At 39.9% G+C, this 14,186-nt stretch overlaps 1 protein-coding gene and 1 pseudogene across 1 annotated transcript in view; both read right to left on the reverse strand.

Annotated features, from left to right (window-relative positions):
* TMEM182 (transmembrane protein 182) overlaps nucleotides 1-14,140 on the reverse strand; it is an 84,378-nt gene extending 70,238 nt beyond the window's left edge. The window contains exon 1 of the mRNA XM_051835080.2: nucleotides 11,450-14,140. Within this exon, the coding sequence (XP_051691040.1) occupies nucleotides 11,450-11,539 (90 nt within the window). The 5' untranslated portion in view covers nucleotides 11,540-14,140. The remainder of the gene's footprint in view (nucleotides 1-11,449) is intronic.
* LOC127489666 (UPF0711 protein C18orf21 pseudogene) lies at nucleotides 12,827-13,483 on the reverse strand (annotated as a pseudogene).
* Nucleotides 14,141-14,186: the final 46 nt, after the last annotated feature.

Raw genomic sequence — 14,186 nt, forward strand, 5'->3', positions numbered from 1 at the left:
CAGTTGCAACAGATTGCTCATCAAGGAACATGCATGGATTAAATAATGAATGAAATCATCTCAATGCTAAAAGAAAAAAAATATCACTTGGGATTTTGTACCCTTCCAAAATGAAGGATAAATCAAGCTTAGTTGTGCAATAAAAACACAGGGAATTCATTGCCAGCAGATGTACTGTATGAGAACTATTAAAGGGAGTCATTCTTTAAGAAGAAAGAATGTGAAATGTCTCAAAGACTTGGTTTTAAACTAAGCAATTAAAATTGTTCTTCTAATTTCTTAAAATGGGTGTTTAGATTATTGACTTCAGATCTTTCTTCTTTCTGATATGTACATTAAATGCTATAAATTTCCCAGTGAGCACCACTTTGGTTGCATCTTACATATTTTAATGAATTGTTTTCTTATTTTCATCTAGTTCCAAGTATTTTTTACTTTCTCTTGAGATTTCTTTAAGTCATCTTATCACCTCATCTCCAGATATTTTCAGTTGCCTACCAATTTCTAGTTTAATTCCATTGCAGTTTCAAAGCATATTTTATATTATATCTATCCTTTTAAATTTGCTAAAGTGGGTTTATGACTCAGAATGTGGTCTCTTTTGATGAATGTCAGTGTGAGTTTGAGGTAAACAGATATTCTGAAGATATGATATAAAGCATTTCACAAGTGTCAATTAGATACAGTTGATTGACGGTGATATTCAGTTAACTGTATATCCATGATTTTCTGTCTGCTAGATCTGTCAATTACTCAGGAAAGGGGGTATAATAGTGGAAACTATAATAGTGGATTTGTCAATGCCTCTTTGAAAATCTATCAGGTTTTGCCTCAAGTATTCTGATGTTCTGTTAGGTACATACACAAGAAGTTTACGTCTTCTTGGAAATTGACCTTTTTACTTTTATACTATGCTGCTTTTTAGCCTTCATAGATTTTGTTGTTCTGAAATATGTCTTGTCTGAAATTATTATAGTTAATCCTGCTTTCTTTTGGTTTGTGTTAGAATGATATATTATCTGCAACCCTTTACTCTTAATGTATGTCTTTATATAGAAAGTGGGTTTTGTATAGACAACGTGTAGCTTGATCTTGCAGTTCTGTAAAATCTCATCTGATAGTCTATTTTATTTTATTTTTTTGACAGGCAGAGTGGACAGTGAGAGAGAGAGAGACAAAGAGAAAGGTCTTCCTTTTCCTTTGGTTCACCCCTCAATGGCCACTGTGGCTGGCGCACCACGCTGATCCGAAGCCAGGAGCCAGGTGCTTCTGGTCTCCCATGCGGGTGCAGGGCCCAGGGACTTGGGCCATGCTCCACTGCACTCCTGGGCCACAGCAGAGAGCTGGCCTGGAAGAGGAGCAACCAGGACAGAATCTGGTGCCTGGGGTGCTGGCGCCACAGGCGGAGGATTAGCCTATTGAGCCGAGGCACCGGCCCTGATAGTCTATTTTAATTGGCATATTTAGGCTACTCACATTGAAAGTGATTATTCATTTAGTTTAATGAATACTTATTATGTTTATGACTATTTTAGCATTTTTTTATCTTTTGCTCTATTTCTGCTTTTTCTCTTTTTTAATGCAGTATATTAAAATTACATTTTCTATTTTAGCATATCAGTTACATTTAATTTTAAATTTTTCCACAAAATTTTTATTTGGTTTTCTGGGGTTTACTCTTAAAAATATACTTATGAAATATATAAAAATATACCTTTACAAATATGTTAAGTCCACTTTCCAATAACATGATATATCTTCACAGGCAGCATTGGTATTTTCCTAATAGTGCATCACCAGTTGTTCCCGCCAGTCTCTGATACCACAGCTGTCACTGATTATACTTAATTGTATGATATGATTGGCAAATGCATTGTTACTATTACTATTTTGAATAAACTATTATTGAGGCCTGTGCTGTGTCAACCCACTGCCTGCAGTGCCAGCATCCCATAAGGGCGCTGGTTCAAGCCCTGGCTGCTCCACTTCTGATCCAGCTCTCTTCTATGGCCTGGAAAAGCAGTAGAAGATGGCCCAAGTCCTTGGGTCCCTGTACCCATGTGGGAGACCTGGAAGAAGCTCCCAGCTCCTGGCTTCAGATGGGCCCAGCTCCGGCTGCTGCAGCAAGATCTCTCTGTCTCTCTCCCTAGCTCTGTAACTCTGCCTTTCAAATAAATCAATCTTCAGAAACTAAACTATTATTTTAGATCAATTAACAATAAGAAAAATATTTAATTGTATCTTTTTAAAAAAGATTTTATTTATTTGAAAGGCAGAGTTACAGAGAAAGGAGAGAGAGAGAGAGAGAGAGAGAGGTATCTTCCATCTGCTGTTTCACTACCCAGAGGGCTGGGGCCAGGCCAGGCTGAAGCCAGTAGCCAGGAGCTTCTTCTGGGTCTCCTATATGGGTGCAGGGGCCTAAGCACTTGGGCCATTTTCTGCTGCTTTTCCAGGCCATTAGCAGAGACCTGGATCAGAAGTGGAACAGCCAGGACTTAAACTGGTGTCTATATGGGATGCTACACTGCAGGTAGAGGCCTCACCCGCTATGCCAGTTCTGACTCTTACATTTTCATTGACCTTCCTTCTAGTTCAATGACTGAGTCCAATCTACTGATAAGTCCTTCAAAGGCAACCATCATTTCTCTTAGTGTTCTTGATTTCACCATTTCATTTCCATTCTTTCTTAGGGTTTCTATCTCTCTCCTTACAATATCTCTGTGTTCTCATTTATTGCCTACTTTTCAGATAGAGTCCTTAGGATATTAAGTGTGGGGAGCAACCCGGACTGGACTAAGTTACTGGAATTAAGACTTATTCTATGCATCTGCTCTCCCACAATATGGCGCTGGGAGAGGAGAAAACAGCTTCTACGCAGCTGCCTCTTGCCAACTTGAGTGATGACCTCCAGGAGCTGATCCTGCTCCTGATTGGAGGAGAGCAGCGTACTCGGCGTGTGGGCAGCCGAGTTGGGATTGGCGGAAGAGGACTATAAAGGAGGAGAGAGACAACATGCACCAGGAACATCTAAGGGGAACATCTAAGAGGAACACCTGTGCAGCCCCCGAGAGAGCCGGCCGGCGGTGTGCCGCTCCCCCGCGGAAGTGGGGAAAGTGGCCAGGGGGAACCGCCCTTCCACGGAGGTGGAAGGGTCGGTAGCCAACCCGGGAAGAACCAGCAGCAAACCCGGGGAGGGCCGAGCAGACAGAAGAACAGCGCAGGGTCCTGTGTCGTTCCTCCATGAAGAGGGGGAGCGACAATTAAGCACCATTATTCTGAACTTCATGTTTAATAATTCAAAGACCTGTGTCATGTATGACTGTTTTTTATGCTTGCTTTGTCTTTTCAGAGTGTACTTTCCTTTATCTTTTTAGCATGCATTGTACATTTTTTGATGTTGAAAGCCAGACATGAGATAGCGGGTAATAGGAGCTCAGATAACTATACTTTCAGTATGAGGCTTGATATTAATCTGCTAGGAGGTAGGCTGTGTTTACTCTTTTCATAGTAGGATATGCCATAGGTTTCAATTTCCTTTTGTTTCCTTGTTTATTTTTTCTCCCCTTTTGGCACTGGGTTTCCATAGAACCTTCTTAAACAGAGTCCATGTCTGGCCTGTCTCTCAGGTATAATTTTCTACTATTATAGTGGAGCTCTACTGATATTTCCATCAGGTATTGAGGACAGAAAATGTTCTATAATTTTATGAAAAAATCATAGTATTTTAGTGGATTTAAGTCCCTGAGTTGTCAAGAATTAAGTATAAGTTACTTGCAGCAAAAGTATTTCTGAGCCTTTTTGATCCCCATTTATGAGACAAAGGTTTAGAGGAGGCTCAGGTTGTAGAATTTCCCTTTTCCAGATCAGATAAGATTCTTTTTTTTTTTTTTTTTTTTTTTTTTTGACAGGCAGAGTGGACAGTGAGAGAGAGAGACAGAGAGAAAGGTCTTCCTTTGCTTCCTTTGCCGTTGGTTCACCCTCCAATGGCCGCCGCAGCTGGCGCACCGCACTGATCCAATGGCAGGAGCCAGGTGCCTCTCCTGGTCTCCCATGGGGTGCAGGGCCCAAGGACTTGGGCCATCCTCCACTGCACTCCCTGGCCACAGTAGAGAGCTGGCCTGGAAGAGGGGCAACCGGGACAGAATCCGGCGCCCCGACCGGGCCTAGAACCCAGTGTGCCGGCGCCGCAAGGCGGAGTAGATTAGCCTAGTGAGCCGCGATGCCGGCCTTTTTTTTTTTTTTTTTTTTTTTTTTTTTTGACAGAGTGGACAGTGAGAGAGAGAGACAGAGAGAAAGGCAGATAAGATTCTAATACAGCATTTCCATTAGAGACTAAGCCACTGTTATGGAGAAGTCTCTGAGTATTTGAAAATGGTTAATTTTCCTATGTATGTATTTTTAAATAGTTGCTTTTCTTTTCCTTCTGTTGAAAATCAGATATTTTTCCTTTACAGCTAAATAAGAATCTGATGGAGCTTCTAGGAGTAAAACTCACCAAAGTGGGTGTATCCCTAAAGTCCAATCCCCAGATTTAAGTCATGCAATCCACATTCAGCTTCCAGAAATGGTTAAAATTATCATTTACGTTTTCCTACCAGTTACTAGTTTCAGCAGTTTCTCCTTCCCATAAGTTCATCTTGGCTATAATTCTGGCCCTGTGACCTTAATTCTCTGATGGATCAATGAAAAGTTGATTTTCAGCTTTCTCTTTTTTTCTTGTTATGCTAAAAGTGGGAGTGGTAATTTTCAAACTCTTTGTATGTTGAAGCAGAAAACAAAAGTGCTCTCAAATTTTTACATGAATGGAATTATATAGCACGTATCCCTTTCCTTTTGGCTTTTTCACTCAGTGCAGTTGTGTTGAGATTCAGTCGTGTTGTACATGAATTCCAAGGCCATGTTTTCCATTGTTAACTCAACTGTAGGGATATACCACAGTTGTTTATCCATTTACCTGTTGATAGATATATGAGATGCTGGCATTGCAGATGGTGGCTTAACCCACTGTGCCACAGTGCCAGCCCCTGACAGCACTTTTTAAAGCAGTAGATAAATCTTCTCCCTCATGAGTGAGGAGAAATTACTTCATCTTTCAAAGTTATCAGCTGAAGAAGCATCATTAGAAATGACTAAAAAAAATCAAACTTTGGCTGGCGCCGCGGCTCACTAGGCTAATCCTCCGCCTTGCGGCGCCAGCACACCAGGTTCTAGTCCCGGTTGGGCGCCGGATTCTGTCCCGGTTGCCCTCTTCCAGGCCAGCCCTCTGCTGTGGCCCGGGAGTGCAGTGGAGGATGGCCCAAGTGCTTGGGCCCTGCACCCCATGGGAGACCAGGATAAGTACCTGGCTCCTGCCATCGGATCAGCGTGGTGCGCCGGCCGCAGCGCGCTGGCTGTGGTGGCCATTGGAGGGTGAACCAACAGCAAAGGAAGACCTTTCTCTCTGTCTCTCTCTCTCACTGTCCATTCTGCCTGTCAAAAAAAAAAAATCAAACTTTGCTACCTTTGAGAGACTGTTGTGAAGTACATGAGGTCAACATACCCAAGGAAGACTATCTCGGTCGGCAAAGTTTTTGGTCCTATTTACTCCTGTTTCACGTTTCATGTTTTCAAAATGGTTGGATTTTAAAAATCATTTCTAATAGCACAAGTGAATATTATTGTACATTAACTATATTTTCTTTGTGTTCTGCAACTTTGCCTAGCTCATCTTCTTAGTTCTACAGTTTAAAGATTCCTTAGAATTTTCTATTTACATGATACTCTGGCCTATGAATAAAGGCATTTTTACTTATTCCTATCCAATATAAATGCCTTTTATAACTTTCTCTTGGCTATTTTATTCAGGTAGGAGAGTGATGGAGCTTACTGGAAGTCACTTTGAGGAATATCTATGGAAACTGCTTGGAAATCCTTGCTGAGGGACTTCAGAAGTTGACTTGGAAACTGAAATATATATCCATGAAAGTTCAGCCTGGACAGATGCCACTGAAACTCACTGAGGGTTAGGAACCACTAGGCCTGCACTCTTCTGGCTGTCATACTCCACAGAAGCAACACTGAAAGGCACACAATGCTGACAGTGAAGCCACTTCCTCAAGCAGTGTCCATTGGCACCATCTATTGACAAAGTTTAACATCACAATCTCCAGCACGTGTAAAATCTTTAAAGTGTCCAACTCCAGTGTCACAAAGCAAGGATCTGGTGAACGTTTTAGGAGATGAGAGTAAGCAATTAACAACTGGTATGATCCTCCATTTAGAAAATCAGCTTAAAAACTCATTTTCTACTCACATTTTAATTCCATGAAATAACTGCACAACTCTATATTTCTACCTAATAAAATAAAACTGCCTCACCAGTTGTTGTACCAATTGCTAGACATATAAATTACTCCTCAAATCCAGTCATAGTCTTATTGGATAGTCTATGACCTAAATACCAAGTTGTAGACTTAATCAACTACTTATATGTAAAACTATAGTCAGCAGGAGACAAAAAATGACTAATGTATATTAAAAAGTATATAAATATAAACACATATTTATAAATATATATCAATATATAAATAATAAATAATAAGCATATAAATAATGTATATAAAATAGTTAATGTATATCAATAAGCATTCATATATAATAAAGAGAAAATACACAAAGTTTTTATAGCCTCACTTCTGTAATGGGGTGTGAGGTCATATTTGGTATCTACGGCTTCTTATTTTGCTACATATTTCACATTTCACTTGTATTTGGTGAAAATACCAATATTAGTCAAAATTCAATGCTCTTCATTTCATGGAATGATACAAATCTGCATTTAAGAAAGATAAGCTTCTTTAGTAGTTCATTTTTTTGTTAATTTTTGTAGTTTTCCAGAGTCTTCCTTAACTCAATTTCTTGCTGGTAACCAGAATAAATTACCACAGCCAATATAGTAAACTTCTTTTAGTGGCTTCAGGAAGCCAAAATAGCCAAGTGGAGATCCTATCTTTTAATTCAATAGAATCTGTATTATGCCTTCTGGTAGTTGCTTTGCTACCCTGGGTTCTCAGATCTCAAAACAAGTACAGCTCAAAGCAGCCATGTTGGGAAGCAATTACTCTATCTGTGGGTTATGAGGTATAATACTGAATGGAACCACATACATCTTGTACCCCTTGATTGCAAAACCCATGTGCATGGGCTTTAGGGAAGATGGTGCCATAAATGATCTCTGATTCAAAGCACATATAGCAGATGTTCTGGCCAACAATGGACTACATATATGATGGCGGTTTTATAAGATTATAATGATACTAAAGAATACTTGTCACTTAATGATGTCATAGCCATTGTAAAGTCATAGCACAACACATTGTTCACATATTTGTGGTGATACTTGTGTAAACGTAACAACTGTATTGCCAGGGGTATGCAAGTAAAGTATACACAGTCAGATACAGTATATAACACTTGATAATAAACAACTGTTACTGGTATGTATTTACTATACTTTCATGACAATTTTGTAGTGTATTACCTCCACTTATACATTTCAAAAACTTTAAACAGAATGTCATGTTATGCTGACAACAGCCTCATAAATGTTTACTGCATCTTTTGAATCAAGGGGCCACATTGAGTGATTGACCTATAACATCTAGGTTTGGTTAAGTACATTCTATGATGTTCTACAATAATGTAATCACCTACTGATAGATTTTAAGGAATATATGTCATTGATAAGGGACATATGACTGTATATACTTTCAGACATAACTCCATAATTAATAAGCCAGTTATCCATTCAGTTAGATCAGCATCTTTGAGGTGATAAGGAATGGATTAAGTTAATTCAGTAAGTATGAACCCATTATTCCATGTTCTTTATAGTAAAGTGAGTACATTGTTCAGGAGCAATGCTGTGTGAAATGTCCATAGTGATATACAGGTATTTTGTGACTCCTTTGATGATGGTGGTGTCACAAGAAGAAAATCTATACCCAGAATGTGTTTACTCCACTGAGGACAACTCATATACCTTCTGTAATGGAAGAGGTTTAACATAATCAACTTTCCAACAGGTTGCTAACTAGTTTCCTATAAGGAATGGTGGCTAGCAGGAGCTCACTGTCGGTGTCTTCTGTTGGTAGACTGGGTACTAATTAACAGCATTAGTAATGGCAACACCCTGCTTTTAAGTCCATGAATAAACTCCAACTTTGTCACCCCAGCTACTTTGTTCATAGACCTACTGAAGAAAGACTGATGATGATGGTAACATTCAAAGAGCACATCGTTTTTTCTAGGTTATTATTAAGATCCTCTTTCACAGCAGAAACCCATTGGTGGTTATTCACAAAGGACAAAAATATCTTCTATATCCTGAGCCTCTTTTCAGACATCCATCCACATATATCTTCTCCAGACTTACTTGTAACTATCTGTTCTATTCAGCCTGTTAGAAACTGTGCACAAATACTATATTTTTGAACACTATTATTCTAGATGAACAAAAATGAATAACAAAAAATGCCACTTGAAATTCCAATCACTGGGAATACTTTCCTTTGCTACCATCCTTCAGAGTAATCCCTGGGTAGTTCAGTAGTCCTGCAACTGTCCATTTTTGGATGGCACCAGAATATCAAACTGACCTGTTTATAAAACAGACTCAAGGTTTGTTTTTCATCCCTTGGTCAACTGATAAGGCAGTTGACATGAATAAAGGGAGAGAACACAATGTGGCAAGTTTCAGTGTGAAAAGCTTCTGAGGCCTTCAAGCTCATTTACTTGTGCATTCTATAATGCACATTGGATAATGCAATCTATATTAAGGCCCAGGTATAAGCTAGAAACTTCAAAAGAATAAGAGATAACTACTAAACAGGGCACCAATTTGCTCCTTTATTTCAAAGACCTATGCTGAGATTCTTCTTCTACTGGGGCTTGTCAAAGGTGTGAGTGAGCCAGCATCCTTAGATGCCATAGATATTGTGAGGATCATTCACAAGGTCTGGTTAGTGAAATATCTTGCATTACTCTGTGGACTTGCCGCAGAACCTTCTGTTACTATATTCTCCACTTGAGAGACTGGCAACATTCCAGGTAACATTCTAGTTGGATTGAAGTAGTACACTCAAATGTGATATATGTTGCTTCCAACATCCAAAAAGGCTTGCCAAGTGTGGTGCCTTTTCTTTCATCATAGTTGGCAAGAGACTTCAGGACGTGTCTTTCCCCTTCTAGGGGATATATTTACAAGCTTCTGATCACTGATCTATCAGAAACTAGAATATGAAGGACCCTGAATTTTTGTGGGGTTTATTTTCCATCCTCTAGCTTTATATCTTACTGGTTTATTTACAATACGTATTATACCCTATATATCAGATGCAACCAGTATAAAGTTATAGATAAGTAGACATATATAGTGTTTTGTGGAATGTCAGGATGACCAAGATCTCTGTGAACAACATGGCAAGAGGCAGAAGAACTGACAGAGCTCTGAAGCAAAACTGTGAATGTTTCTGTTGATTCTGTGAAGTATAAGAAAATCTCTCTTTTCAAATTATCTTTTCAAACTGGTGTGGACAAAAAAACATTAGCTAGACCAAAGATGCTTACCAAGTACCAGGGGGCCATGTTGGTTTATTCTATTAAAAGTAGATTCAGCACAGCCCATACCTGATTATATTTGTGATAGTAAATAACTATCATAAACATTCTCCACAATCTATATAATTTCTTCACAATCCAAAGAGAATAGTTAAATGCAGATGTGATAGCTCTGAACACGTTTGATCTTTTAAAACTTTTGATGGTGACATTCATCTCTCATGTCCCTGGAATAAAGTATTGCTTCTGTTTTACTGTCAGGAAGTTCTAGGGCCTTCCACTTGGCCTTTTCCACCATAATGGAGTCCAGCCATGGGTTGGAGGGCTGATGTATGAATACTTCCAGATACTAAGTATACTATTTCAATTTTGTATTAAGGCACTGAGGATACCTACTAATTACTTGGGCCCACTGTAGCCAGAATTGAGCTAAGACTCCATCTATCACCTGACTAAGGTTCTGTGAGAAAAGAGTTAACATAGCAAACCTGATTATTATTCTTTGAAAGCTCTGTTTAAACATTGTTCCTTGGGCTAGTATCTGGAGCCTCAGATTTTTGAGGGGTTCTCACCACCCTAAGTTGTAGAGTGATTCACTGTTTGTACAAACAATGTGGTTTATGCTGAAAACGATTTCCTTTAAGGAGTTTAGAGTTTTAATAAGGGCTAAGTAGAAAGGGGCCTATATATTCAGCTAACAATAAAAATCCTGGGCACTAAGTCTACAGTGAGCTTCTCTGGTAGGCAATATTTTACACTTGTTTTACAACTCATTGCTAAAGGAATAACCATTCTGTGTGACTCTACCAGAAGACTCTTGGCATCTTAACACTTGTTTTTCTTCAGAGTTTTCCCCATGCAAATCACTTTGCCAATTTTGCTTTGTATCTTTTTCCTGTAATGCATTTAACCACAAGTATGATTATATGTGAACTCTCCCAGTGAATCATTGTATGTGGGTGGGGATGTCTTGGGTACCATCAATACAGTTCTACTTTGGTGGGACACAGTGGGCATTCTGAGATTCTAGGAACTAGTGTCAATTGAGAGCCAGTGTCTAAGAATCCCCCCAAAGATCTGGGTATTCGCTTTTCTACAATATACGGTCATTCTAGTAAACGGCTTCAGCTTCCTTAGGGAAGCTTGCAGAAAGCTTTACAGAGTGGACTCATGTGAATGCTACAGGCTCCTTCTCCAAGCTTTCCTGGGCTCCCCTTTAACCAATGGGCTCCATTTCTGAATAGAATTATACCTAGTGTGTGGATGAAAGGCTACAATACTCTTGATTTATGCCAAACAAGTCAGGATTTGACACACCAGATCTAGAGTTTCTTCTAGTATATAGCTTAAGCAATATTCTATGAGACTTTCTATTTCATTCCTAGATATCACAATCAATTAATCATAGTCAAAGATCCTTGTAGGCCAAGGCATTCTGACTACTGGTACTTCCCCTGCTGCCCCTTACAGTAAATGTGTCCGTCTTGTCTTTGGACTTTAATTGCTGTTTCTTTGCCTCTAATAATCTGGGGAGCTCATCCTCAGTTAAATCAGATAGTGCATCTCAGTGGTGGTATCCAATCTTCAATGAACTAATTAAACTATTAGAGCTGCCTCCAGCTGTTGAAGTTAACATGTTACATTTGGAATTTCTAGTAAATTCACCCACGAGTGACTTCTAATTTACTATATATCTTCCCTCCTTGCTCTAACACCCTCAGAAACTGCCCCTGCCTCATTAGTTTCTAATGATTATATATATAATAATATATATAATTATATACTAGCAGATTATTTCAATTTAGATTTGTAAGCTATTTCCTTCCAGGACCCAATGGTGACTTCACCTTACCTGTGCATCTAGTAGCCACAGCGGGTGATTCTGATATAACTTGAGGATCATGAATACCACCTTCACGGCCTCTCTCCCAGATAGATTCATCAGGAAATTTCCTCAAAGACAAGGGCAATTACTTCTGTGATGAGGCTCAGGGTGACCTGGGGTTCAACCATTTTTGTGGCGTTGGTGTGCTGCACTGGGTTAAGCAGTCGCCTGCAATGCCAGCATTTCACATTGAAGCATCGGTTGGAGTTCCTGCTGCTCCACATTAGTACCACATCATATGAGATCCCAGTAGATGGCAGAATTCAGCAGACTGCACAATTGAGAATTTGAGTAAAAGCTCAGGGAAGTCCCAGACTCATCTTCAGTGACAGAGGAGTAATTAACGAAAAGTTTCTGAATAAAATACGGGCCAGTAACCATGGTTAATATTCACTAAGTACTCACCATGATTCAGGCACTGGGTTGTAATTTATTCACACTACTGGGTGTCATGCACCATTTAATTCCTTTTACTGCAATCAGAATAAATCCTACAAACTCTGTCAAAGCCTTTTAGGTCCCAAATAATCTGCACCCCTGCCTACCTCTTTGACCTCTGTTTTTAGAAAGTTTCAGCCGCATATATCTTCTTTCAACTCCTCTCAGCTTACAGGTCACCTCCTCCAAGCTGTCCTTCTCAAGTAGCTCATTCTTTGCCTCTGTCTCCACATTGAGACTAAGCTTTCTTATATCATTTGTCATGATATTATTTATTCTTGCTTCTTTATTGTATGTTTATTTTGTATTTGTATTATTTTTTGCTGTTTTTATTGACACTTTCAGAAATTATTATAGGAATAATGGAGTTGCAAAAAAGGAAATTTCAGTAACTTATTGAATCACCTATAATCAAGAATGTCCTAGATATTCACTTTCACTTTCACATTCAAAATAGGAACAATGTTCAGGTTTTGCTAAAACAGTTATGCAGATGACTGAGAAAACAATGCCACACATTTGATCATTTTTCTGAATTAGCAATCAGACTATAGACACATGGAGGAAATTTTCGTAAGTCATTTGAGATCTCATAAAGGTCTCAATTTCCTTTAGAAAGAAAATGCCATAAATAATGAAAACTACTAGGAGTGGAAAAAATAGCAACACCATCATTCAGTCCACATATATACTATTTGTGAGAATTTTTCATATACAAGTATATTTTGATTCTTACATCCACCTGTGAGCTAGGCAGATTTCAGTCATTCTAATGAGGTGTTTTCGCCCGCAAACATTGAAGTATGCCAAGAAAAGTTTGTTGTTGGACCTAGTATGTATTCAGAAAAAAAATAATAGGAAAATGTTGTTTCATTAACTTTAGTTTCTGAAATAAAAGTTCACCCTTTAAAGAGAATGTAATATAGTTCTGAAGTTCACTTTTGGATTCTTCTGGGATTCGTTCTTACTAAGCAACATTTTTAGTTGAGAGAAGTGTTTCTTTGAGAAGCAAATGGGCATGGACTGTTCAGAGGTAGGTGTTCTGAAAATTGGTGCTGGACTGTTGCCTTTGGAGCCAGCCATATCTAATTAAAGTTTCTTGAACTTGGAGTCTTACTGATATTTTCTGACTGTCTTCAGTAATCATAGGAAGTTTTTACTTTTACCCTGATGTTTAACTGTTCTGTTGCATGTTTTATAAGTAATCAGCAATAGTTTGTACTTTTTCACAATTTTTCCTTCTGTAAAACTGAGTGGAAGATTTCTTGCTTCTCAATTAAGAAGTTTCTGTATCTGGGTGTCAATCTGGGCTGGAGTTTGAGGCACATTTGAGAATTACCAGAACCAACAACTGGAAACAGGGCGGCCTTGTTTCCTCAAAAATGCTGTTATCGTTTGGAAGCCAAATGAGTAAGCACGTCAAGAAGACTGCTCCGTGGGTCAAATCCAGCTAACAGGTCAAGCAAGAGAAGGCATATTAAGCAATTCGGAAATTTCATAAAGAGAAGCATCTGGTTTTTTTGTTACTGAGAGGAGTAGGACGTTCAGCCTTCTCTCTTGCATCATCCCGAGCACTGTGCTATGGAGGAGAGCCTACAGTGCCAAGTTCACCACAGGATAGGTGATCTCCACACCGCGTGAGGAGGTGTAGGCCAAGAAGAGACAGAGGACCTGGCCAGGGCAGCCAGCCTCGAGGCAGTTCTGGCTCACGGCTACTTTGGCCCCAGGCCACTTTCGGTGAGAAGAAGGAGCTACCGCGTTCTTACAACTCCAGGAGGCTGTAACCTCGACCCCGGCAGAAACTATCTCTTGTTCAAATTGCAAAGTGTTCAATAAACATGTAGAATTCTCGCAAAGCTAACCTTGGCCTACAGTGCTTCTCCTTGTTTTTCAAACAGGCCAACCAGAGCTTGGCGGGCCACATTAACTCATTCCAGGTCTGTCACGTCCAACCAGAGGCCAGGGTCTGCGGCTCTTCTTCCAGCTGCCGCTGACCACCGCCTAGGACGAGAGGTGAAGTTCATCACAATTCCCTCTCGGCCTCCGCGCCAATGACGAGAACACAGGGACTTTATCCCCAGGAAACAAACACTCGCATCACGATCAACGCAAAATCGACACGTGTTGAACACGTTGGTGCCTGGCGTTCTGCCCGCGAAGCGGCGACTCCCGGCTCTGCGGGCCTCAGAACCTCCCGGCCGGCCGCCAAGTCGCAACGCCGCGGACCGCCCTCCGCGCAGGCGCGAGCGTCCTCTTCCGCCCGGGG

This window comes from Oryctolagus cuniculus, chromosome 2 (genome assembly GCF_964237555.1).
Source record: "Oryctolagus cuniculus chromosome 2, mOryCun1.1, whole genome shotgun sequence".
NCBI lineage: Eukaryota > Metazoa > Chordata > Mammalia > Lagomorpha > Leporidae > Oryctolagus > Oryctolagus cuniculus.